This window comes from Hemibagrus wyckioides, linkage group LG04 (assembly GCF_019097595.1).
Source record: "Hemibagrus wyckioides isolate EC202008001 linkage group LG04, SWU_Hwy_1.0, whole genome shotgun sequence".
Taxonomy (NCBI): Eukaryota; Metazoa; Chordata; class Actinopteri; order Siluriformes; family Bagridae; genus Hemibagrus; species Hemibagrus wyckioides.
Genome location: NC_080713.1, coordinates 1,213,699 through 1,241,198, shown reverse-complemented (window position 1 = coordinate 1,241,198; position 27,500 = coordinate 1,213,699). Strand labels below are relative to the sequence as shown.

Below are 27,500 nucleotides of genomic sequence, written 5' to 3'. Positions count from 1 at the left end.
AAACTTAAAGGAAGTAGTTCTGCTGAGTTCTGGACTGATTGGTGGTCAGGTGTTGATTAATTCTCTATAACAGCAGCTCTGCTGCACATCACAGCTTTATATTAATGCACTCGCTCTGGTATTGCCAAAAGTATTGGGACACCCCTCCAGATCATTGAGTTCAGGGGTTGGGCTCCGCTTCATACCAAGACATTTTGGACAATTTCATGCTCTTTGTGGGAACAGTTTGGGGATGACCCCTTCCTGTTCCAACATGACTGCACACCAGTGACCAAAGCAAGGTCCATATAACATTCATGTGCATGTAAAGACAGACATCCCAAAACCTTTGTCAATATAGTGTACCTTATCGTTTCTATAGCAACAGCTCATTCACAGGTATGATGACTCCTTCCAGACTCCAGTGTCAGCGCTGTGTAACAGTCAGAAGTAAAGCTGTGACTTTAACAGAGGAGTTTACTGTGCAGTTTCTCAGTAACATGACAGGCTGAGAGAGAGAGAGAGAGAGAGAGAATAGAGTGAGACTGGTGTTTATAGCTGCTATAATGTCAGATGGATTATTTTCCTGTAGCTGCACACCCTGAAGTGTATTATTCCTCACCTGAACTAGTCTAATTTCTGCCACTATCGCGACCACACACATTAATTAAAACATTAAATACCAAATTGCTATGAATGGTTCATCTATTTTGCATTTTCATAAATCCATAATAAACTCTGATTTAAAATTATTGTAAACATTTACATTTAAAAAGTAGGAAACTTTCACATTAACAGCAAAAAATAACAGTTCTGTGCACACTCTTGGTTTTTCTCAGTAGTGTGTGTTGCATGAGCTGCCATGCGCTGTGCTTGGTGTGTGTGTGTGTGTGTGTGTGTGTGTGAGGCGGCCACAGCATGCTAAAGCTGGTTATGTTCCTGGTTCTGTGTTCTGGCTGGTTGTTGTTTTTGGACCTGCTCTGGCTGTTTCTCACCAGAACTCTGCCTTGCTGTGCCTCGCCCTTTACCTAGCATTTCTTGCCTGCTGATTTACTGACCAATCATATGACCAATGATGCAGCGAGATGAGCATGTGCATCGTCCTGCTTTTCTTTCTGTTGGCTGTAGTAATAATAATAATAATAATAATAATAATAATAATAATAATAAAGAGTAACTTGATGATGATGATTGTGATCCGTCATACACGTGATTCAGATCTTCATGGTTACTGTGTGTGTGTGTGTGTATATGCGTGCTCACAACCACTTTATTAGGAACACCTCTGCTCATTCATGCTTAACAAAGAGCATAAACCCTGTTTCTTTTCCCTATACCTCTAGGCTTCTTTGCAGAACAGACCACTTCTCTCTCTTTTTCCTTTACAAAATATCGGAGCTGCTGCTCCGTCAGGAGACAAGCTCAAGCACATATGTATTTTGCATAAAAACGTGCTCCTTCAAGGCAGCGTTAAAACATAGCCGAGGCACAAAATCCATCATAGTGTGTAGCGAAGCAATTCCTTTGTTTCAAAATCTATCTTGAGAGGAATGGTGAAAAATTCCCATAAACACACTCCTAAACCTTGTGGAAAGCCTTCCCAGAAGAGATAAGGGCGGGACAACTCCATATTACATTCATGTGCATGTAAAGGCAGACGTCCCAAAACTTTTGGCAACATGGTGTACTTGTGTGTGATTGATTTGGGGGCGGGACTATGCATGAGCTCAGCTTGTGATGTCAACTAAATAAACTTTGACCCAATCATGTTCAACCTTAGAAGGTGATGTTATGGTACCCTCAGAGTATACGCTGCGGGCTAATGTATCTAGCTAGCTTAGTTAACGTTAGTGAGGATGAAATAATGGTTGTCATAGTAACCTGAAGGGAGGAAATGAGTAAATTGAGAGGCTGATCCTGAAATCCAGTTTTTTGTCTCAGGTGTGAGTGAGTTCAGTATCTGAGTAGTGAACGCTAGGGATATTATGGAAAATGATTTATAATTTGCATATTCTCGTATATATTCATGCATATTTATAGATTCTAGCGTTTGTAACGAGCGTAAAGGTTTAGAGTTCAGTTTCTTTTAGTAAATAAAAGAAATAAATATGGATTAAGTTTGGATAATAAAGTGAAGCCACACAGCAGTGTGCAGAAACTCACTTTTCCTCAGTTCCTCAGTGGAAACAGGCGAGCTGAGACAAGTCATCAGGCGAACACTGAATTCTTTTCATTCTTTTCATTCATAAATCTCAGCCAAAGAATAAACAGAGACCTGTACAAAAATATACAGGTGCCTAAACCTGCAACGAAATGGTAAAGCTCATTTGAATATCTGAATATTTAATTAACAACATAATCAATAAATAAAACATAGTTTTGTCTAATTATGGCCCATACCAATGGTCATCATATTTTTTGTTTACTTTTTGTTTATCCCCTGCCCCCATCTATTTCCTCAGTTGTCATTGGTGGAACCTAGAAAGAGGCAAAGTTTGCTTTCATTAAAAATTTTCAAATGCATGTCTGCAAATCTGTGTTAAATGGGAATGTGTGATGATGATGTTGTTGTGCCCATCCTTGATCTTAAAGAATGAGCAGGAATTGAGGGTGACACAATAATAATAATTACATCGTCGTCATCATCATCATCATCATCATCATCATCTTTGTGAGCTGCATTCTCCTCCTGGTCTGTTAAGGTTACTCTTGTTTGCTTTAGTGTATCATAAGTAAGAAAAAAATCTTTCTCGTACACCGAGTGTGAGAGAGAGAGAGGGAATGTGTGTGAGTGGGTGGATGAGTGAGAAGTTTTACCTGATGCATGGAGCCAGGTGTGTGAGTTTGTGCTGATGTGCGTTTCAGACGAGCCGGAGACACGAGACGCTTGGTGGGAGGAGATCAGACAGGAGATAAAGTCTCACGCTAAAGCTCTGGGCTGCCATGCAGTGGTGGGATACAGCGAGTCCACCAGCATCTGGTAGCACACACTCCTTTATCTATAAAATACCTGCACATGCAGTGTGTATATAAAGCTTTCTGTCTGATGCACAAGGCATGTGTGTGTGTCTTTGCAGTGAGGAGGTGTGTATTCTGTCAGCATCGGGAACCGCAGCGATCCTCAGCTCCCGCTTCATGCAGGATGGCGCACTGGACACAGAGCACAGGTTGTCACGGCAACATGGCACAGAGAGGGGCGAGGGTGAGATGGGTAGTTCAGCCTCGTTAGGGTAGGTTAATCACATGACCCACGCTGACGGACTCCTAACCTGACTAAAATGATACTAACGAGGCTGGTGTGTGTGGGAGGGTGGAGGTGTGGGGATGGGCTTCACACACACTAACACATTTAAAATCAGGGAGGAAAAAGGGGTGTGTGTGTGTATGTGTGTGTGCGCTAGAGAGAGAGTGTGTATGTGTGTGTGAGAAGGTGAATATAATTAGTTTAATAAACTATAATTATTGTTAAAAAAAAAATGCAAATATATAAACACCTAATACATTAGTATGGTGTGCATTACCCTGTATATATTGTAGAGTTAATTATTGCTGTGTGTGTGTGTGTGTGTGTGTCGCAGGTTTGATGATGTTGTCCCTCCTGCCTGTGGGTTTTGTCACATCCCATATGATGAGTTGAACATGCCGTTTCCGGCTCAGCTGACCTACTGTCACTGCTGCCGCCGCCATAAAGTCCCTGATGTGCTCTTCACCACCATAGACGTGCCGTCTGAAGCACATGTCACTGGCAAAGGCTGCCTTATACAGGCCAGGTACACACACACACACACACACACACACTTTATATGACTCAAGAATAATCATTTTTTGGTTACTACAATATCCCACCAGGTTACTACGATATCCCACCAGGTTACTACGATATCCCACCAGGTTACTACGATATCCCACCAGGTTACTACGATATCCCCCTAGGTTACTACGATATCCCACCAGGTTACTACGATATCCCCCTAGGTTACTACGATATCCCCCTAGGTTACTACGATATCCCACCAGGTTACTACGATTACCCCCTAGGTTACTATGATATCCCCCTAGATTAAGACAATAATTAGATTAAGACAATATCCCGCCAGGTCACTACGATATCCCGCCAGGTCACTACGATATCCCCCTAGGTCACTACGATATCCCCCTAGGTCACTACGATATCCCACTAGATTAAGACAATATCCCACCAGGTTACTACGATATCCCCCTAGGTTACTACGATATCCTGCTAGGTTACTACGATATCCCCCTAGGTTACTATGATATCCCCCTAGGTTACTACGATATCCCACCAGGTTACTACGAAATATCCCCCTAGGTTACTACGATATCCCCCTAGGTTACTACGATATCCCCCTAGGTTACTACGATATCCCCCTAGGTTACTACGATATCCCCCTAGGTTACTACGATATCCCCCTAGGTCACTACGATATCCCACTAGATTAAGACAATATCCCGCCAGGTCACTACGATATCCCGCCAGGTCACTACGATATCCCCCTAGGTCACTACGATATCCCACTAGATTAAGACAATATCCCACCAGGTCACTACGATATCCCCCTAGGTCACTACGATATCCCACTAGATTAAGACAATATCCCACCAGGTCACTACGATATCCCCCTAGGTCACTACGATATCCCCCTAGGTCACTACGATATCCCCCTAGGTCACTATGATATCCCCCTAGGTCACTACGATATCCCCCTAGGTCACTACGATATCCCCCTAGGTCACTATGATATCCCCCTAGGTCACTACGATATCCCCCTAGGTCACTACGATATCCCGCTAGGTTACTACGATATCCCACCAGGTTACTACGATATCCCCCTAGGTCACTACGATATCCCCCTAGGTCACTACGATATCCCCCTAGGTTACTACGATATCCCACCAGGTTACTACGATATCCCATCAGGTTACTACGATATCCCACCAGGTTACTACGATATCCCACTAGATTAAGACAATATCCCGCTAGGTTACTACGATGTCCCGCTAGGTTACTACGATATCCCCCTAGGTTACTACGATATCCTGCTAGGTTACTATGATATCCCCCTAGGTTACTATGATATCCCCCTAGGTTACTACGATATCCCCCTAGGTTACTACGATATCCCCCTAGGTTACTACGATATCCCCCTAGGTTACTACGATATCCCCCTAGGTCACTACGATATCCCACTAGATTAAGACAATATCCCGCCAGGTCACTACGATATCCCGCCAGGTCACTACGATATCCCCCTAGGTCACTACGATATCCCACTAGATTAAGACAATATCCCACCAGGTCACTACGATATCCCCCTAGGTCACTACGATATCCCACTAGATTAAGACAATATCCCACCAGGTCACTACGATATCCCCCTAGGTCACTACGATATCCCCCTAGGTCACTACGATATCCCCCTAGGTCACTATGATATCCCCCTAGGTCACTACGATATCCCCCTAGGTCACTACGATATCCCACTAGATTAAGACAATATCCCGCCAGGTCACTACGATATCCCCCTAGGTCACTACGATATCCCACTAGATTAAGACAATATCCCACCAGGTCACTACGATATCCCCCTAGGTCACTACGATATCCCACTAGATTAAGACAATATCCCACCAGGTCACTACGATATCCCCCTAGGTCACTACGATATCCCCCTAGGTCACTACGATATCCCCCTAGGTCACTATGATATCCCCCTAGGTCACTACGATATCCCCCTAGGTCACTACGATATCCCCCTAGGTCACTATGATATCCCCCTAGGTCACTACGATATCCCCCTAGGTCACTACGATATCCCGCTAGGTTACTACGATATCCCGCCAGGTTACTACGATATCCCCCTAGGTCACTACGATATCCCCCTAGGTCACTACGATATCCCACCAGGTTACTACGATATCCCACCAGGTTACTACGATATCCCACCAGGTTACTACGATATCCCACCAGGTTACTACGATATCCCACCAGGTTACTACGATATCCCACTAGATTAAGACAATATCCCGCTAGGTTACTACGATGTCCCGCTAGGTTACTACGATATCCCCCTAGGTTACTACGATATCCTGCTAGGTTACTATGATATCCCCCTAGGTTACTATGATATCCCCCTAGGTTACTACGATATCCCCCTAGGTTACTACGATATCCCCCTAGGTTACTACGATATCCCCCTAGGTTACTACGATATCCCCCTAGGTCACTACGATATCCCACTAGATTAAGACAATATCCCGCCAGGTCACTACGATATCCCCCTAGGTCACTACGATATCCCACTAGATTAAGACAATATCCCGCCAGGTCACTACGATATCCCGCCAGGTCACTACGATATCCCCCTAGGTCACTACGATATCCCACTAGATTAAGACAATATCCCACCAGGTCACTACGATATCCCCCTAGGTCACTACGATATCCCACTAGATTAAGACAATATCCCACCAGGTCACTACGATATCCCCCTAGGTCACTACGATATCCTCCTAGGTCACTACGATATCCCCCTAGGTCACTATGATATCCCCCTAGGTTACTACGATATCCCCCTAGGTTACTACGATATCCCCCTAGGTCACTACGATATCCCACTAGATTAAGACAATATCCCACCAGGTCACTACGATATCCCCCTAGGTCACTATGATATCCCCCTAGGTCACTACGATATCCCCCTAGGTCACTACGATATCCCCCTAGGTCACTACGATATCCCCCTAGGTCACTATGATATCCCCCTAGGTCACTACGATATCCCCCTAGGTCACTACGATATCCCGCTAGGTTACTACGATATCCCACCAGGTTACTACGATATCCCCCTAGGTCACTACGATATCCCCCTAGGTCACTACGATATCCCCCTAGGTTACTACGATATCCCACCAGGTTACTACGATATCCCACCAGGTTACTACGATATCCCACTAGATTAAGACAATATCCCGCTAGGTTACTACGATGTCCCGCTAGGTTACTACGATATCCCCCTAGGTTACTACGATATCCCACCAGGTTAATACGATATCCCACCAGGTTACTACGATATCCCCCTAGGTTACTACGATATCCCCCTAGGTTACTACGATATCCCACCAGGTTAATACGATATCCCACCAGGTTACTACGATATCCCCCTAGGTTACTACGATATCCCCCTAGGTTACTACGATATCTCACTAGATTAAGACAATATCCCACCAGGTCACTACGATATCCCCCTAGGTTACTACTATATCCCCCTAGGTTACTACGATATCCCCCTAGGTTACTACTATATCCCCCTAGGTTACTACTATATCCCCCTAGGTTACTACGATATCCCACTAGATTAAGACAATATCCCGCTAGGTTACTACGATATCCCGCTAGGTTACTACGATATCCCCCTAGGTTACTACTATATCCCCCTAGGTTACTACGATATCCCACTAGATTAAGACAATATCCTGCCAGGTCACTACGATATCCCCCTAGGTTACTACTATATCCCCCTAGGTTACTACGATATCCCACTAGATTAAGACAATATCCCGCTAGGTTACTACGATATCCCCCTAGGTTACTACGATATCCCACCAGGTTACTACGATATCCCCCTAGCTTACTACGATATCCCCCTAGGTTACTACGATATCCCACCAGGTTACTACGATATCCCCCAGGTTACTACGATATCTCACTAGATTAAGACAATATCCCGCCAGGTCACTACGATATCCCCCTAGGTTACTACGATATCCCACTAGATTAAGACAATATCCTGCTAGGTTACTACGATATCCCCCTAGGTTACTACGATATCCCGCTAGGTTACTACGATATCCCCCTAGGTTACTACGATATCCCGCTAGGTTACTACGATATCCCCCTAGGTTACTACGATATCCCACTAGATTAAGACAATATCCCGCCAGGTCACTACGATATCCCCGTAGGTTACTACAATATCCCCCTAGGTTACTACGATATCTCCCTAGGTTACTACGATATCCCGCTAGGTTGCTACGATATCCCCCTGGGTTACTACGATATCCCACTAGATTAAGACAATATCCCGCCAGGTCACTACGATATCCCCCTAGGTTACTACAATATCCCGCTAGGTTACTACGATATCCCCCTAGGTTACTACGATATCCCCCTAGGTTACTACGATATCCCCCTAGGTTACTACGATATCCCACTAGATTAAGACAATATCCCGCCAGGTCACTACGATATCCCCCTAGGTTACTACGATATCCCCCTAGGTTACTACGATATCCCCCTAGGTTACTACGATATCCCCCTAGGTTACTACAATATCCCCCTGGGTTACTACGATTATCCTGCTTGTTTACTTTGGTATTTCAGGTGGTTGCTATGTGTTTCTAGGAGCTTTTGATATGATCCCAGGTGGATGCTAGGTGGTAGCTAGTGGCTGTTGCTAAGGAAACTCAGCTGGTTCCATAGATGTTAGTTGGTTTATGTGACTTTACAGGTAGTAGGTAGGTTTTGATAGGCGAGGCAATTCCAGTTTTAATTATCTTCAGTATACTTGAATTACTAAAGGATCAAATCGCCTTATTTTCCCAGTAAAGGTCATAACTGGGTATATGTCTATGAGGTTGTTTTTGGCAAAACCCTGTACAATCGTCTCTGCCCTCAGGCTGTGCCGAACAAAGAAGAAGGCTCAGGGCGAGGGCAACGCCACAGCCATCAGTAACCTGCTGCCGTTCCTGGAGTACGAGCTGCACACCCAGCTGATGAACAAGCTGAAGCTGCGCAACATGAACGCTCTGTTTGGATTGCGTATCCAGATCAGTGTGGGGGAGAACATGCTGCTCGGCCTGGCTGTAAGAACAGCAGCAACATGCAACACACTTTCAGTGAAGCTAACACTCATAGATGTGTTAAACCCGAACCATAGCATGTTGATTGTCTTTGGCATGCTATTGCTAATGCTGTATTAGTACATAATTTGTGTATGTATAATTTTAGGAACTCATAAATAGGAAGAATGCCTGTATCTATCATGGGCTCTAGCTCAGTTATTATCTTACATAAAACACTATGATGTGTTTACTGAAAACATGCTGTGTGTGTTTGTGTGTGTGTGTGTGTGTATGTGTGTGTTGTAGTCAGCGACAGGCGTGTACCTGACAGCACTTCCAAGTCCAGGAGGAATCCAGATTGCTGGAAAGACCCCCAGTGACCTCACATACGAACAACATCTCTCAAACATGCAAAAAAAAATTAATGACACTATTGCCAAAAACAAAGAGCTTTATGAGATTAATCCCCCGGTAAGTACACACACACACACACACACACACACACACGCATGCTATGAAGCCTAAATGTTTTTTGTTTATGTAGGAGTTTGTGGAGGAGCTGATTGGCTCACCGATCCCGGAGCCCCGGCAACGATCTCGCCTCTTCCGCTCGCACTCTGAGAGCTCAGACGAGGTTTCAGAGTTAGACCTGTCTCACGGGAAGAAGGACGCTTTTGTTCTGGAGGTGAGATGGATAGATAGGCAGACAGTGAGACAGTCAGTCAATCAGACGGTCAGTGATACATGCAGACATATAGTAAACAAGACAACAAGATGGGTCAGACAGACAGATATATAAATGATCAGACAGTCAATCAGATGGCAAGACAGACACAGAGAGATAGACAATTAGTGAGACGGTCAAACAAAGAGGCAGCAAAGACAGTCAGACAGACAGACGGTCAGTTAGACAGACAAATGATTAGTTATACAGACAAATAGTGCATCAGACATACAGATAGACCAGCAGTCCGTCAACAAGACAAGTGAAGCAGGCAGTGAGACAGACAGACATACAGATAGTCAGTGAGCGAGTCAGACAGATATATAAATGATCAGACAGGCACTAAAACAGATAGACAGTTAGTTAGACAGTCAAACATAGACGCAGCAGAGACGGACAGATGATCAGTTAGACAGACGGATGATTAGTCATACAGACAAATAGTGCATTAGACATACAGATAGACCAACAGTCTGTCAACAAGACAGGTGAAGCAGGTGGTGAGACAGACATACAGACAGACAGGAGTTGGTGTATGTGATTGATGGTGTAGTTGTATTCATGGTGTGTGGTAGGGCTGCACAATTAATCGATTTTCTAATGGTCATTATGATTACAGATGCCTCGATTAGGTAAAAGGTGCAATTACAAAAAAAAAATCTACTTGCATTATTCTGTGTGTTTAAGGGGTGTTTATTGCATGCTACATTGTGAGGGGCGAATAAAGATTTTTAATTGGCCTAATAGTCTGTAGGCGTGTCCTTATCAACGCCCCGATTATCCACTTACGCATGTCTATCTCGTCATGTTAATTTCGCGAACATGTGCGCTGGTATAAAGCTATTCAAAACACCATTTAATGTAAATTGTGATAATCGTAATTAATATTACATTTTCAATTAATTACAATTTCAGGGGAATAATTTTTGTAATAATCGTGCAGCCCTAGTGTATGGTACTAAAGGTTATTCTCTTCAGATTGATGATACAGACGCTTTTGAAGACATTCATTCCCTCCTCACTGACGCCCCGACTCCTCCAGGTACACCATCTCCTTTTCTTTAAATATGAAAACCGGCACTGCTTTAAAGCCAAGAAGGATGTGAATGTTTCTTATTTAGCTCAGTTTTACATTCTGTAGGCACATTGTGATCCATATTTATTTACTCCATTATTCAGTATCTCCAAGTTTATATAGGTGTGTTGAGTGTGTTTCTGTATGTCTCCTTGTTAGGTTTCTACAGCTGCAACACTGAAATCATGCCTGGGATTTATAACTGGACTTCAGAATTACAGGTACTGTCCAGTCGTCTTTAATACACCTTTACTGAGAGGTTATTTATGACCGGATTGTTGCTGTCACTGATATTGTCTAGTAAATGATGTGTGTAGAAAATGAGTGGTTACCTGTGCTTTTGTCTTTTATGTCTAGATGTTTACGTCTGTGAGAGTGTTCCGACTCAGCAACGTAAATCTGACCAATCAGGGCCTGAATAAGATTTTTAATGATCTGTGTGAGAACCTGCTGAAGGTGAGAACACACTCTCTCTCTACTTTCTCTTCTCACTGTGTGATGCACTAACGGGGACAGACGCTTATGTCATACTCATCCATTTTAAAATTTGTGTGTGTGTGTGTGTCTGTGTGTGTGTGTGTGTGTGTGTGTGTGTTATAGAGTTTGTATTTCAAATTGCGCTCCATGGTGCCCTGCTGTCTCTGCCATGTGAACTTCACTGTCGCTGTGCCTGAGGATGAGCTCATACAGGTAACAGTACACACACTCAAGCAGTTAAAGGTTGTAATGTCAAATCCCTTGGACATGCCCACTTTATTTACAATTAATCAAAAAGTTAAAAGTTAGTATTAAGTTCTAATAACTTCTAACTGCTATGGTGGCTCCTAACCAATCAGAATAATTTCTTTTGTACGCTATATTACCAAAAGTTTTGGGACGTCTGCCTTTCCATGCACATGAATGTAATATGGAGTTGTCCCGCCCTTTACAGCTATAACAGCTTCAACTCTTCTGGGAAGGCTTTCCACAAGGTTTAGGAGTGTGTTTATGGGAATTTTTGACCTTTCCTCTAGAAGAGGGCTGGGCAATTAATTTCTACAGGGGGCCACATAACAAATATGAACTGTGCTGGAGGGCCGAACCAACGATAACTTGAACATAATTCTGCTCAATATTAATTTTCTCCCATTCTAAAAAGCAATAAATGATATATTTTGATTAGCTGCTGCTGGTAATCAGAAGAATAAGGATATTCTGTAAATATTTATGTAAATTTATGAGTTGTTGTGTAGGTCAAAGAGGAAAATAATCCTATAGAAGGTTTTTGTTTAAAACAAAAACAATCATTGCATCAACGTTTCATTTTATTTTTAACTTGTTAATCTTCACAAATACTGAAAAGATGTTTTGCATTATGTTAAAGGTAAGCAACTGCTCAACTTCATTCAGAAAGCAATAAGTTCTTGTGTTCAGTTCATTTTACTTGTTCAGTGAGAAAAATCCAGTCTGCCAGCTCTTCCGTGATTTTGAAGACTGCAGTGATCCCACATAAGAAGATGAGTAGCTGGGCAGTGTCATGTGAATCGCAACTCTCATCCAGAGCCAGTGAAAAATGGTCAAAGTTGACCGCTCTGTTCCTCAGCTGAAGCTCCAGATTTCCCGCGATGTCCTCAACTCTTCTCGTTACAGTGCGTCGAGAGAGGGGCACGTTCTCAAATGCCCCCTTTTTCTCTGGGCATATCAGGGCAGCAGAGTCCACCATACACTCCTTAATAAACTCTCCGTTAGAAAACGCTTTACTTTTTCTAGTGATTTTGTGAGATATGACAGAACGTTTTCAAGATTCAAGATTCAAGAAGCTTTATTGTCATTTCCCCCACATATAGCTGATGCAGTACATTGTGAAATAAAACGTTTCTCCAGGACCTGGTGCTACATAAACATACAACAACAAAGAGTTCAACACAAAAAAAAAACCCCCACAGAGCTAGGACAGAAGTTTGTCTTAGCCATGTAAAGTGCAGTGTGCAGCTAGGTGCAAACAGAGCATAGACAAGACAGTGCAAAAAAGACAATAAATACAAGAAAGACAACATAAAAGAACACAGGACACTTAGCGCCGGAAAGAAATAAAAGAACGTGTACTGGAATTTAAATGAAATAAGATAAAATGAAATGATGTAAAAAAGTATTGTGCAAAAATACAACAGCAGCGGTTGAGGTAGTGCAAATGGAAATAAACATAAATATAACTATAGCAGCAGATGACAGGTAGAGGTAGTGCAGTAAGTAATGAACAATATAAATTGTGTGTGTGTGTGTGTGCGTCCACACAGGCGAGAGAGAGTGTGTGTGTGTATGTGTGAGAGAGACAGAGAGTTGATATACAGTTCAGTCCTGAGTGAGAGTGTGTGTGTGTGTGTGTGTGTGTGTGAGAGTGTGTGTGTGTGTGTGAGAGTGTAGAACAGTTCAGTCCTGAGTGAGAGTGCGTGTGTGTGTGTGTGTGTGAGTGTAGAACAGTTCAGTCCTGAGTGAGAGTGTGTGTGTGTGTGTGTGTGTGAGAGAGTGTAGAACAGTTCAGTCCTGAGTGAGAGTGTGTGTGTGTGTGTGTGTGTGTGTGAGAGAGTGTAGAACAGTTCAGTCCTGGGTGTTGAGGAGCCTGATGGCTTGAGGAAAGAAACTGTTACACAGTCTGGTTGTGAGGCCGAATGCTCCGGTACCTCTTTCCAGATGGCAGGAGGGGGAAGAGTGTGTGTGAGGGGTGTGTAAGAGTGTGTGTGAGGGGTGTGTAAGAGTGTGTGTGTGAGGGGTGTGTAAGAGTGTGTGTGAGGGGTGTGTAAGAGTGTGTGTGAGGGGTGTGTAAGAGTGTGTGTGAGGGGTGTGTAAGAGTGTGTGTGAGGGGTGTGTGCGGTGTGTAAGAGTGGGTGTGTAAGAGTGTGTGTGAGGGGTGTGTGGGGTCAGCCACAATGCTGTTAGCTTTGCGGATGCAGCGTGCGGTGTGAATGTCCGTGATAGAGGGGAGAGAGACTCCAATGATCTTCTCAGCTGTCCTCACTATCCGCTGAACTTGTCTTGACAGCTGCATCTCTGGGTGTGTGAAGTTTTGTAAAAAGTCCGTGTCGGGTTTGCAGCATGGCTAGCATAGCCTCCGACTCCTTTGCACGCTCTTCATCAGACAAGTTCTTGTATTTCTCCTCGTGTTTGGTCACATAGTGGCGATTCAGATTTGAACACAGCGCCCTGTATACCACTGTGTAACTAAGCACACACTACCTCTGATTTCTGTAAATAAATATTTTGCAGTCCATGTCTTGTTGAAAACTTGGCATTCGAAATCAACTTTTGTTTTTTAACGGGAGCTGACATTTTTAGGGGTATCTGACCAGCATTAACGTGCAGCATCACCTGTTACTGTTCAGACACACACACACGTCCATACGGAAATAATAAAACTCCAGGCTTTTCAAAATAAAAGCAACACAGTTGTATTGCGTGCATAGCATAAATACTTGTTCATTTATGTTTATGACTGACTTAAAGGGACGTCCAAAGGGCCGGATGTGGCCCGCGGGCTGTAAAATGCCCAGGTCTGCTCTAGAAGCACATTTGTGAGGTCAGACTCTGATGTTGGATGAGAAGGTCTGGCTCTCAGTCTCCACTCTAATTCATCCCAAAGGTGTTCTATGGGGTTGAGGTCAGGACTCTGTGCAGGCCAGTCAAGTTCCTCCACACCAAACTCACTCATCCATGTCTTTATGGACCTTGCTTTGGTCACTGGTGTGCAGTCATGTTGGAACAGGAAGGGGTGGAATTTTAAACATTGCTGATTATGATTAAACACTCTACTAATGCTTTAGATCAGAGCATTTAGCTAAGGAGCTTTTAAATAACATTCTGGCAATGAATTTACACTTCGTCAAATTTTATATTCTTCTACTTGTACATCGTGGCCCAGATGCAGACCCAGTAAAATGCTACAGTGGATTACACTGAGTACTTGCTTAAATGCTGTGATGAATAAAATAAACATGTGACTAAACGGGTCGTGGTTCAGAGACTTTAGATATTTGTGTGCTCTGTGTGTCAGGTGGCAGTGACAGCAGTGGCCATGAGCTTTGATAAAGATCAGACGCAGGAGAATGGCAGACAAAGTGGAGAGAAAACACTTATCAAAGGTAAGTGAGTGTGTGTGAGTGTGAGTGTGTGTGTGAGTGTGTGTGTGTGTGAGTGCATGAGTGAGCGTGACGGCTTGCTGTAAACTGTGTATCTCTGGGCTCTGGTACAGTTTAGCGTTTATGATTATGATAGCCTTTATGATTTTTTAATTAACTTTTTTTAAACTGAAGCAGAGGTCAAATAAAATTCACAAATAAGTCGATTCACTGAATATGACAGTGGTCAGTATCTATCAAAAGTGGTCCAAGGAAGGAACAGTGGTGAACCGGAGACAGGGTCATGGGTGGTCAAGGCTCATTGATGCACGTGGGGAGAGAAGGTGTGATTCGATCCAACAGACGAGCTACTGTTGATCAAACTGCTGAAGAAGTTAATGCTGGTTCTGATAGAAAGGGGTCAGAATACACAGTGCAGGACGGGTCAGGGCTGTTTTGGCAGCACCAACACAATATCAGGCAGGTGGTCATAATGTTATGCCTGATCGGTGTATATTAGAAATAATAAACAATGTGCTTTTGGTGTGTTTTAGTATTAAATTCTTTCACACGCATGGTGGTTGGTTTTATCCCTGAATTAACCCGTTAACCGAAGCTAATCCGAGCCCCTGGCGCTGCACGTTTTTTCTCCTGGTCAGTTACAGAAAATGAAGAGCAGCTTCAGTTCCCTTTAGAGCTCCCTGCTGAATCCTCCTCCTCCTCTTCCTCCAACCCTCTGAACTCAGCCAAAGGTAAACCTTCACCTCTTCACCTCTCCCCTTTACCCTTTAGTCCCGTGTTCACCCTAGCTCAAGCACCTTTTCACCGAGGAACCTGAACCTTTTATAAGAAAACGATACACAAGCTCCGCCCTAATATTTTCTGTTCTTTGGAAAAGTACAGACTGTGGAGCAAGGACAATGGTTCTTTTGGTGGAAACGTTCTGCTTCAGTTTACTAAACCTTCCATTTTAAGAGTCTGGTATAAAAATGTGTGTGTGTGTGTGTGTTAGGTTTGGCCGAGGTTTCAGGAGGTCCCCCAAGTGCTCGAGGTGAGTCTCTATTTTCTTCTCAGGGTTTTGGTTTTCTTCTCCTTTTGTGTGAAACTGTTTGCAGTTCTTCAACACACACTCCAGCGCCAGCCATTTTATGCCTCTGTTCTTTTTTTTTTTTCTTTTTTTCTTTCTTCCTATCCCTTTTTCTCTCTCTGTGTATCCCTCTGTTGTGTGTTTGTATGATGTGGTGTGATGGCATGCGCTTGTCTGTGTGTTTCCGTGTGCTTTATGTACATCGTGTGTGTGTGTGTGTGTTTGTGTGTCCAGCCCCCTCAGTTGATTACAGTTCCTTTACAGACAGATGCAGTTCCTGGATAGAGCAGCTTAGGCTGAAAGCTCACACCATAAGACGAGGATCAATTAAAACAAGTAGGAGCTCTATCATCCACCCTCGACCCAGAACAGCCGTGTTGAGTCTTTAACTTTTCTCTTTTTTTTTCTTTTTTTCTTTTTTTTTTTACTAATTTGGCCTGAATGACGCACTTCAGAGCATGCAGTTATGTAGGCTTCGTAACCAACCATCATGAGCATTCATTTAAAGCTGCTGTAAGCAATTCTTTCTAAAACACACCTTAATTAGTTTAAAAGGACTGTCAGGTTTTCTATTCAACTTAAAGGTGCTATAAGCAATATTTTAATGCACACTTTGTCTTAACTCTTATAATCCTCACTAAAATAAATAATCTCTGGCTTTTTAAGCTGTAAGCACTGCTTATATAGATGCTATAAATAATTTTTCCAAAGCACACTTTAACTACTTTTATTTCCTTCTCTAAATGAGGAAATAACATGATTTGAGAACAGCATTCAAACAACTTAAAGGGGCTATAAGCAAATTTTTAAATGACACTATAGATAACTATAGATAATATACCGAAAGCTTTCACATAAATCCTATGCAGAAATAAATTCACTCTGTGATCAGTAAACAATAATAACAACATGAAACTGCTATCTGATTGGTGAGGAGGTTAAAAAAAAAATTCTTGATGAGACTTCTCTGAATCAGCCACTTCCTGAAGGACTGAGTATGAAACTTTCACTGACGGTGGAGGAGAACTAACTCCCTGTGTTGAGCTGTGAGTGTTGTTTTACTCATGGCCGATATTGCTTACAGCCGCTTTAACGGAGGACTGAGCGATGTTTGAGTGTGGCAGCTGCATGAACTTGAACATCTCACAGTGTTCGTATGGAATGTGTGACGATTACATGCAGCGTAAGGGCTTTATGTCGGGGCTGCACAGGCATGTGATGATTATTGAATAAAATGATTATTTTGTTTTTATTTCATTTATATTTTAAATGTTAGGAGACTTTTTGAAGGATTACAACATTACATCTACACTATGATGCCAAAAGTTTTGGGACGTCTGCCTTTCCTTGCACATGAATGTAATATGGAGTTGTCCCGCCCTTTACAGCTATAACAGCTTCAACTCTTCTGGGAAGGCTTTCCACAAGGTTTAGGAGTGTGTTTATGGGAATTTTTGACCGTTCCTCTAGAAGCACATTTGTGAGGTCAGACACTGATGTTGGACGAGAAGGTCTGTCTCTCAGTCTCCACTCTAATTCATCCCAAAGGTGTTCTATGGGGTTGAGGTCAGGACTCTGTGCAGGACAGTCAAGTTCCTCCACACCAAACTCACTCATCCATGTCTTTATGGACCTTGCTTTGGTCACTGGTGTGCAGTCATGTTGGAACAGGAAGGGGTCATCCCCAAACTGTTCCCACAAAGAGCATGAAATTGTCCAAAATGTCTTGGTATGAAGCTGAAGCATTAAGAGTTCCTTTCACTGGAACTAAGGGGCCGAGCCCAACCCCTGAAAAACAACACCTGAACTCAGTGATCTGGAGGGGTGTCCCAATACTTTTGGCAATATAGTGTATGTTTAAATTCATTAATTATTTTGAATTATGATTAAATCATAAACCCTGATAAAAGCTTTAATTATTGAAACATTTAAATATTGGCGCATGACTAATGCTGCATGAAACATCACTCACATGCTTGAAAAAAAAACACATCTCCACACACACACACACACACACACACACACACCCTCTCTCCTTGGTGGCTCTCTGTCTTGTGTATCAAATAGGGAGCATCCGAAAGAACCTTGTCCACTGTCTCCTCTCCTCCCTCTCTTCTTCACACTCTCTCTCTCTCCCTCCCTCAGTGTCCTCTCTGGAGAAGTCCAGTCCGTTGCCTGAAGGTCGTTCTCGCTCTCTGAGGTCGAGTCGTTCTTACCCCGGAGGTTCTGTCACTGTGGTTAAAATGACGCCACTCTCCTTTATTCCTGGAACAAAAATAATAAAATACCTCGGCATCATCAACATGTTCTTCATCAGAGAGACCACCTCACTCCGAGAGGTACACACACACACACAATATTTCAGTTCACAGTTTGGTATCAATCCCAGTGCAAATGTAACCAGATTTGTTTGTGTGTGTGTGTCTGTGTGTGTGTGTTAGGAGGGTGGTGTGAGTGGGTTCCTGCACTCCTTTATAGCTGAGGTGTTTGCTATGGTACGCGCGCACGTCGCTGCTCTGGGTGGAAACGCCGTCGTCTCCTACAGCATGAAGGAGTGTGTGTTTATGGAGAATCCAAACAAGAATCAGGTGTGTGGGGGGGTTGTTTATTGCACAGTAGAGTGTACGTATGTGTATGAATGTGTGTGTGTGTGTATTGCACGAGTGTGCTTATTACATGAGTGTGTGTGTGTGTGTGTTTACGCTTATTGCACGTGTGTGTGTGTGTGTATATGTGCTTATTGCACATGAGTGTACATATGTGTATGAACGTGTGTGTTTATTGCACATGAGAGTGTGTGTATGCATATAAACGTGTGTGTGTGTGTGTGTGTTGCAGGCTCAGTGCCTTATCAACGTGAGCGGAGACGCTGTGATTTTCGTCCGAGAGTCTGAACTCGAGGCCACGCCTCCACAGACACAAACGTCCTGCGGTGGAGAAGGGACATGAACACACACACATACACACACATACACACACACACACTGTTTTATTTATTGTAACAAGCCAAGAAGCGAGTTCCAAAGAAATGTGCGAGCCAAACACGTGTTGAGTTTTACAGCCAATCCGCAACACAGACGAGTCGCAAAAAGATGTTCAAGTTTATATCAGCGAGGTCAAAACCTTCCGTCCATCTGTTGGTCATTTTGTACACATTCCAATTGCCCTGATGAAGCCAAGGCAGCTAAGTGCTCACAGCTAACTGATACGATGTCTATAGAGAGAGTGTATCTGTGTGTAAAAAATGTCTAACAGTGTCAACACACTGCGCCATGTTTTACTTCTTGCCTGCTTTCTGTTGCTGCGTCATCATTAAAGGGGCAGTTTGTAAGATTTATTTCAGGGCCAGAAATATGTATTCAGACTATTGCGACTTGCAAATTCTTCTTCTTCTTCTTCTTTTTAATATTATTATTATTATTATGCATCTTTCAATTTATTCTTCTTGTACATGTAGATACACTCCCATAGAACCTTTTACTCTGTTTTAGGAATGGGCGGAGCTTATTTCAGGGCCAGAAAAATATCTAATATATACAAAAGCTTTAAATGAAAACAATAAAATGAATAACGTGGCAATATTCCAAATCCATTTTATGAACATTTCAAAATCTTGTAATTGCACATTAAATAACGTGTTATAGAACATTTTACTGGAAAACACTGCAGCTGTGTTTTAGCTGGGGGCGGAGCCTATTTCAGGGCCAGAAAAATGTTCAGTTCATACAAAAGCCTAAAAGAAAATGATGAATTGCGTTATCTAAATATCGCAATATTGCAGTTTTTTTAGGAATCTTTAAAATACTTAATGTTGCACATGCAGAAACACTCCCATATCGTCATCTTCTGGGGGCGGAGCCTATTTCAGGGCCAGAATGTTTTATACAAAAGACTGAAACAAAAACAACAGAAAGAATTAAACGCCAAAAAAATACTGCAGCGTTAAAATTCTTACATATTTAGAATCATTTTATAAAACCATTTATGGGGGAAAAATGTTTCTTCTGGGGGTGGAGCTTATTTCAGGGCTGGAAATTTTTCATAGGTATGCAAAATCCTGAAATAGGAGTCAGATGGATTGCAGGGTGAGAACGCACACCACCTTTAAAACCTTACAAACTGCACCTTTAACGTCTCCTGTACGAATCACGTGCTACTGATCAGATCAGATTTTGACTTTTTATTTTGTTTTTTGAAAAATGCTGGAATTTCTTTCTCTTTTTTTAATTATTTAATGACCGTTCTGTAGTGGTGTTTCGTTTTTTTCCTGCATGTGCAACGTCAACTCGTCCTTTCAGCTGTGTGATGTTTGGGTGAAAGCGAGCCGGACGCAGCCACGCCCAGAGAAGACTTGAATGTACAGAATGTGAGGAAAGAAAAGAGCGCTGATTTAATCGGATGGACAGTGTGGTCAATCCTCTGCTGATTTTTTTTTTTTTTTTTTTTTTTTAAGATTTCTACAGTGCATGTGTGTATGAGGACAAATCAAATGTTGCACGAGAATTAAATGATCCGTGTTTAACAGCTGAATGTGGTGTGCTGATTTTTAGACGTGATCATTCTGATCCTTCCTTTAATTCCTCATGACTGGATGCTGATTATTTTCCCCAAACTCCACGTCTCTCAGTGTGTTTTATTCCTCTCGCACCGCACCAGTCCTGATTTATCTCTCCACTGATAATGAAGGCCATAAAGTATCACTCAAAATTGATGATTAATATCTCGGAGTGTCACCGCTGCTGTGACGCTCGTCTACAACCCTCCTGCAGGAGAACGACTGACCAGACCAGCAGGAGGTCATGAGTTCAAATCTCAGAAGCCTTAAACACACACGTTAAACACACACCTCTTCATCCTGGACGACCGGATTGTCTTCTGGTTCTGGTTGTGAGTCGTTCAGTGTGAGAATGCACTTGAAGTTCTGTATAAAACAAACTTGGAATTATTTTGGAATTAGAAAGTGGAGATTAAAGTCATCCAGAGCGAAAATAGACTCAAATATCTCTCATGATAATCATGTGTTTTTATTTTATAGACTGTAATCATTTCAGGTCTGTAATTATTTTAATTTATGTTACTATTACATGATGACAATCAGTTTGCAGATATTATTATTAATAATAAAAATAATAATAATATCATTTAGTCATTATAGTTATATGATTGATTATTGGAGTTAAAAAGGTTTAATCTGATTTAATTCTAATAAAGGTATTCTAGAAATCCCTTAAATATTGAATTATTTTAGAGATGTTTATTTATTTTCAGTAAGACTGCGTGCATGTTGATTGACGAGCCTCGAGTCTGCTGATCAAATTTATTAATTAAATCAGTAATAGGGTTACGCGTTCAGGAAATGACGTCACTTTGTTTACGGAAATAGCAAGGTTTAGCTAAGCTACGGCTAATTAAAGTGAATTTGAGGATTATTGAATAGCGATCATGATTTTTAATAATGTAATAGGATAAAATATATAAACTAATTTTAATTAATAGTAGAAAATGTAATTAAAAGTATTATTAATAAATTAAATGAAACGGTTAATGTGTACACTTTTAGCCGTTAGATGTCGCTGTTTGTTGAATTTCCGCGCATGCGCAGTATTGTGTGTTGTCGGTCCCTTCTTCTGCGCTGCGATTGGCTAGAAAGTCATCAAGAGAAATGCGTGATTGGTTGAGTTCTCGAACGCTGGTGAATTTCAGCCAATCGCAGCAAGGAGGCGGGATTTTTAGGTTGGGAATTTGCTTCGACGTGTCTGTGGAGCAGCAGGTCAGTGTGTGTCTGCTGTCCTCTCCGCGGTCCGCTCCCGGGTTTCCTCCGCTCCTGACCACTCTGTGGGAGAGACCGCAGTGTCCAGAGGAAATGGCAGAGACGCGTTTAGCAGCTCAGATGTTCCTGTGGAGTCTTTCCGCCATCTACATGTTCGCCTTCGCTTCGATTTATCTGCAGATTCCGGGTGAGATTTTTATCCAGTTTCACTAAAAATTAATAAACCTGCAGAAATTTCACACTGTGGAAGGAAGTTTAGAGGAAACTCTATTATTATTATTAAATTTACAAAGTGCACTTGATCAGTGTGGAGAGACGGACAGGGTTAAATCTCTGGGGTTTGGTTTAAAAACAGATCAGTTTTTTTTAAAAAAGAAATGCTTTTTTACACGTGTTCAATGTTTATTCCTGAAATCTTCCTGAATTTGAGCAAGAAAAGTGAGAATAAAGCGCCTTAGAATTATCGGTGACATCGTTTAGAAGTGTAATGTTGGACTACTGAACTTTACAACATTCAGAACTTTTTAAAAATAGAAAGAAATCATGTTAGAGTTAGATTATTAGACTGGTTTGAGGGCGGGGCTACGTGGACACCAGCTCGGTTTGTGACGTCACGAATTAAGACCCGCTGTTTTCAACCAATCACATTCACTATGCAAATCATCTTTTAAATGGAAAAAAAAAATTACATCTGGATTTTGTAAGGCAGTTCTTTCAGCTGTTCCTCTGTAGAACCCTACATCAGAGTGAGTGAGCCTCGGGTTCCAGGTAGAATAGTTTGAGGAAATGAAGAGCCATGGATGATCTGATGAACTGAACGGAGTGTTTTTTTATCAAAGTGTAAAGTAGAACTCTCTCTCTAATCAAAGAACCCTTGAGTTCCCGAAGAACCCCTAAAGAAGCTGTGTGTGTGTGTGTGTGTGTTAATTGGATAAGTGTTCAAATAATTGCGTGTTATTTTCTTCTTAATCTCAAGAACCTGTCAGAAGTTTAACATTTAGCTCTCGGCTCTTGGTCCCTGTTTAGTTTTCTTCAAGGGTTTTCAGGATAATGAATTAATGGGTTCTTCTTTATCAAAATAGCTCTTTATGGCTTAATTAAAGGGTTCTACTTGGATCCTTCACTGATTTCCAGGGTGCTGTAGTATTTAAAGACTCTTTTTAAAGGGTTCTACTCATTGTGACAGGGAGGTGCTCTCTTGGCACTCTAGAGATTCTCACAAGTGGAATATTTCAGTAGTTGTGATTCAGCCCTCTCCGCGTGGCTGTCTGTTGTTCTGCGCAGGTCTGTATGGTAATGAGGGTATCCTCCCGGCGAGGTGGATGATGCGGTTGGTGGGGAAGAGCGTGTGGGAGCGGCTGAGGGACACACCCACTCTGCTGTGGTTCGGCCCGCAGCTCGGCCTGGACACGCAGCACTGCATGGAGCTGCTGAGTCTGAGCGGAACTCTTCTTAGCCTGGCGGCCATGACGGTCCCTACCCTCCGAGACTGCAGGCTTTATCTCATCCTGTGGGTTCTCTACCTGTCTCTGTACCAGGTAACACCTCCACCTCACTCCATCTGATCTCATCACCGCTGTACTGCCATGAAAATGTTTCACTCCACAGAGCTGCTGCTGAGTTCTGGACTCTGACTGGTGGTCAGCTGTTGATTAATTCTCTATAACAGCAGCTCTGACAGTAGAGCAGCTGAACATCACAGCTTTATATTAATACACTCGCTCTGATACCTTATCGTTTCCATAGCAACAGCTCATTCACAGGGACGTGAACAGCAGACTGACTTTATTATTTTTTTAAAAAAGAACCATGTGGTGATTTTTCTCTAAGGAGAAGCTGTAACTCTCATGGACAGACCAGGGAGCTTCCTAGTTCAGAGCTTCCCAAACTTCAGAGGGGTAAGGCCCCCCAAATACATAGCAAAAGCTCCATGACCCCCCCACCACCTCTTTGTTTAAAAAATACAGTATATTGATTAATAGTATAAAGATATATTTGTACATATATTTGTATATTAGATATATTTAATAAAGCAGATTGTCACTTTGCACAAAATTATCAACATTTATTAACCAGTTTGTAAGAATTTCATGTGAATTATGAGAAATACCATAAAATGTAATATTTTTATATCCTGGTGAAAATAAGATGATGTAAACATTCTTTACAAATATATTTAAATCCTTAACACTACATACTGTCTGCATACTATTTACAATTATATTGAATCAAAGTGTGTAACAGAAGCTTTTATATTCTATTCTAAAATATTTTAATTATTTTAATATTTTGATTTAGCCTAGCTACAGCCCCCCTGCAATACCGCGGCCCACAGTTTGGGAAGCACTGTCCTAGTTTATCCTGGAAGTGGGCGGGGCATGTCTGGCCTGGGGTATTGCTCATTTGCATATTCATGAAGACCATGAATATGCTAATTCCTCAGTGTGGTGTAAAAGTGAAGACATGCTTCTAATGATATAATTATCTTATAATTAATATTTATAATATTATATATAATTATAAATAAACTGTTATATTATATCTTTAAAGCAGTTTTTTGGGAAAATGATTTTTCAGGATGTGAAAACAGAACACTGGAGTGCAGCCGCTTCGTGCCGTGGTGTGAGACGTGTGATAACACTAAATTCCACCTGGAACTCTGTACTGCGTCATTAATTATAACGAGCCAATCAGATCCCTCGCTGTAAACGTGGAAATTATCAGACTGGTCATCTTCAAAGATTCTGATGACTTTTTTCCTTCATGATGTTTCTGCAGGTCGGCCAAGTCTTCTTATACTTCCAGTGGTGAGTTTTACCTCCCCACTGCACTACACAAGAGGTGTTGCCACAAACAGGTGGGGGGAGTGTGTGTGTGTGTGAGTGTGTGGAGTGTGTGTGAGTGTGTGTGAGTGTGTGTGTGTGTGAGAGAGAGAGCAGAGAGGTGTGTGTGTGAGGGGGTGTGTGAGTGTGTGTGTGAGAGAGAGAGTGTGTGTGTGAGAGAGAGTGTGTGTGTGTGAGAGAGAGAGAGTAGAGAGTGTGTGTGTCTGAGAGAGAGAGAGTGTGTGTGCAGAGAGAGACTTCTTCACACAAATACCTTTTCTTCACACCAATACACCACATCCTTTTCTTTCTTCTTACCAATACCCGTCGCCCTGGTCACGCCACACACCTCACACGTCCTGTCACCTCGCGCTCAACCACGTCACCACCCGCCCAGTCTTCCGCAACACGCAGCTGGCCAGCCAGCACACCCTTCCTTCACACACGGACGCTCAATACCCCACACACTCACCACACGCCACTCATCCCCTCTCATCACCACACGGTCTTCCTCTCACACCCCCCACACTACCACATCTTGCCTCACACACCACACACCTCACCGCCACACCACACACGTCCCACACACCCTCAGCATCACTCCGCCACACGTCCACACACCACCTCCCACACACCACACACGCATCCTTCTCACACACACCATCCTTCGCACTACACAACAATACCGCTCACATCATCCTTCCACACACCTTTCTTCACACACGCCTTCACACACTCACATCGCGCACACACACACACATCTACCTTCCCCACAACACCTCTTCACACAAAGTTTGTGCTTTTTCTTTCACACACGCCACACACCGCGTCCCACAAATGCTGTCCCTACTTCTACTGTACGTCTTCAATACTCACACACACACATCTCTTCACAGCACACCCTTCCTTCAGTCACGTCACACACCTCTTCACACTGGTCACACCCTTTCTTCTTCTCCTTCACACCGCCACCTTCTTCACTGACTGTCTCCTCTCTTCTTCACACACACATGGTCCTGTCAGCACACACCTTCACACACAATACTCTCACCAACACCTTCACACACAATCACCTCCCACACACACGTCACACCTCTCTTCACACATCACCTTCACCACAACACGCCCCACACCTCTCACACACACACACCTTCTTCACACACATCACCTTCACACAGGCACACACACTCACACACAATAATCACCACACCACACACATCCACACACACCTCCACACACTTCACACTCACACACCCTTCTACACACACAGCCGCACAATTACCTACATCCTTCCACACACACACCCGCACTTCACACAACTTACACACTTCACACGCTACACACGCCCCATACACACCTCACACACATTGGCTTATACTCATCTTCTTATACAGCCACTTACACAGCTGCCTTCTCACACACATACGGGTGACACACGCCTTTTCTCACAGCTGTGTGAGTGTGAGAGAGACGACACACACACACTCCCTCACGTGTGTGAGAGAGAGAGAGAGAGAGAGAGAGTGTGTGTGTGTGTGAGAGAGAGTGTGGGGAGAGAGAGAGAGAGTGTGAGTGTGAGTGAGAGTGTGTGTGTGTGAGTGTGAGAGAGAGAGAGAGAGAGAGAGAGAGAGAGTGTGTGTGAGAGAGAGAGAGAGAGAGAGAGAGAGAGAGAGTGTGAGTGAGAGAGAGACAGAAAGAGAGAGAGTGTGAGTGAGAGAGAGACAGAGAGAGTGTGTGTGAGTGAGAGAGAGACAGAGAGAGTGGGAGGGAGAGAGATGAGAGGGGAGAGAGAGAGGTGTGAGAGAGAGAGAGAGAGTGTGGGAGAGAGAGGAGAGAGAGAGAGAGAGAGAGTGTGGGAGTGAGAGGAGAGAGAGAGAGAGAGATTTGGAGTGAGGAGAGAGAGAGAGAGTGGGAGTGAGAGAGAGAGAGAGAGAGGGTGTGTGAGTGAGAGAGAGAGAGAGAGTGTGTGGGAGTGAGAGAGTGAGAGAGAGAGGTGATTTCTTTTGAGAGAGAGAGAGAGAGGAGAGAGAGAGAGAGAGTGGGCAGAGAGAGAGTAGAGTGAGTGAGAGAGAGAGAGAGAGAGAGAGAGGTGAGTAGTGTGTGTATAAAGCTGTAGTGGGTGCATGTTGCTGTGCAGCCACACCAAGCTTTTATATCTACTTACCTTCTCTGCCCATCTCTCTGTCTCTCTCTCCCCTACACTCTCTCTCCTCTCTCCCTACATCTCTCTCTCCCTCTCTCCCTCCTCTCTTTCTCTCTCAGGGATAATCTCTTGTTAGAGGTGGGCTTCCTGGCCATTCTTGTTGCCCCTCTGAAGATGCCGTGGGGTTACAGAGTGAGTTTCCATGATGGTGTGACCTTCTGGCTCCTCCGCTGGCTGCTCTTCCGCCTAATGTTCGCTTCTGGAGTGGTCAAGCTGACCAGTCGCTGTCCCACCTGGTGGGGTCTCACAGGTCAGAGCGTTTACACCATCAGGACACAGGAGGTTTTTATCAACTCTTGTAATGTCTTGTAATCTCACATTTGTAATGTAATTCTGTATACATGGAGCTGATCTGTTATTTAATATTTACTCATTAAAACTGACCCATTATTATCATTATTAAAATTTCATTATTGTTCATTTATACACACACACACACACACACACCTTTACACCTTCATTTATACACACACACACACACACCTTTACACTACACACACACCTTTACACTTTCTATTTATAGCTACACAATACTACTACTACACTCCTTTTTACACCTTCATTTATACACACACACACACCTTTACACCTCTTCATTTATACACACACACACACACAATCTTTACACTCTTCATTTATACACACACACAGCACACACCTTTACACCTTCCTTCATTTATACACACACACACACACACCTTACACTCTTCATTTATAGCACACACACACACATATACACTTTTTACACTCCTGATTTATACACACACACACACACACACACTTTTTTACACTCTTTCATTTATACACACACACACACATACACACACACCTTTACACTCTTTCTCATTTATACACACACACACACTTAATTACACTCTTCTATTTAT

The 27,500-nt window shown here is 42.9% G+C and overlaps 2 protein-coding genes across 17 annotated transcripts in view; both read left to right on the top strand.

The window, feature by feature from the left end:
- c2cd5 (C2 calcium dependent domain containing 5) overlaps positions 1-20,273 on the top strand; it is a 38,321-nt gene extending 18,048 nt beyond the window's left edge. For 6 of the 14 annotated variants that reach the window (XM_058387749.1, XM_058387738.1, XM_058387736.1 and 3 more), the window contains 17 exons: positions 2,845-2,959; positions 3,057-3,209; positions 3,558-3,749; positions 8,676-8,862; positions 9,148-9,312; positions 9,386-9,526; positions 10,544-10,607; positions 10,800-10,861; positions 10,998-11,096; positions 11,241-11,330; positions 14,668-14,755; positions 15,391-15,483; positions 15,744-15,782; positions 16,053-16,154; positions 17,964-18,157; positions 18,260-18,406; positions 18,657-20,273. In XM_058387749.1, coding sequence (XP_058243732.1) covers positions 2,845-2,959; positions 3,057-3,209; positions 3,558-3,749; positions 8,676-8,862; positions 9,148-9,312; positions 9,386-9,526; positions 10,544-10,607; positions 10,800-10,861; positions 10,998-11,096; positions 11,241-11,330; positions 14,668-14,755; positions 15,391-15,483; positions 15,744-15,782; positions 16,053-16,154; positions 17,964-18,157; positions 18,260-18,406; positions 18,657-18,767 — 2,042 coding nt within the window. In that variant the 3' untranslated portion in view covers positions 18,768-20,273. The remainder of the gene's footprint in view (positions 1-2,844; positions 2,960-3,056; positions 3,210-3,557; positions 3,750-8,675; positions 8,863-9,147; positions 9,313-9,385; positions 9,527-10,543; positions 10,608-10,799; positions 10,862-10,997; positions 11,097-11,240; positions 11,331-14,667; positions 14,756-15,390; positions 15,484-15,743; positions 15,783-16,052; positions 16,155-17,963; positions 18,158-18,259; positions 18,407-18,656) is intronic. The other 8 variants (XM_058387742.1, XM_058387739.1, XM_058387740.1 and 5 more) reach the window with 7 other exon arrangements.
- Positions 20,274-21,547: 1,274 nt separating this feature from the next.
- The window catches only part of lmf2a (lipase maturation factor 2a), a 50,287-nt gene continuing 44,334 nt past the window's right edge, over positions 21,548-27,500 (top strand). Inside the window, exons 1-4 of one of the 3 annotated variants that reach the window (XM_058387757.1) lie at positions 21,548-21,775; positions 22,873-23,126; positions 24,367-24,395; positions 26,673-26,863. In XM_058387757.1, coding sequence (XP_058243740.1) covers positions 21,682-21,775; positions 22,873-23,126; positions 24,367-24,395; positions 26,673-26,863 — 568 coding nt within the window. In that variant the 5' untranslated portion in view covers positions 21,548-21,681. The remainder of the gene's footprint in view (positions 21,776-22,872; positions 23,127-24,366; positions 24,396-26,672; positions 26,864-27,500) is intronic. The other 2 variants (XM_058387756.1, XM_058387758.1) reach the window with 2 other exon arrangements.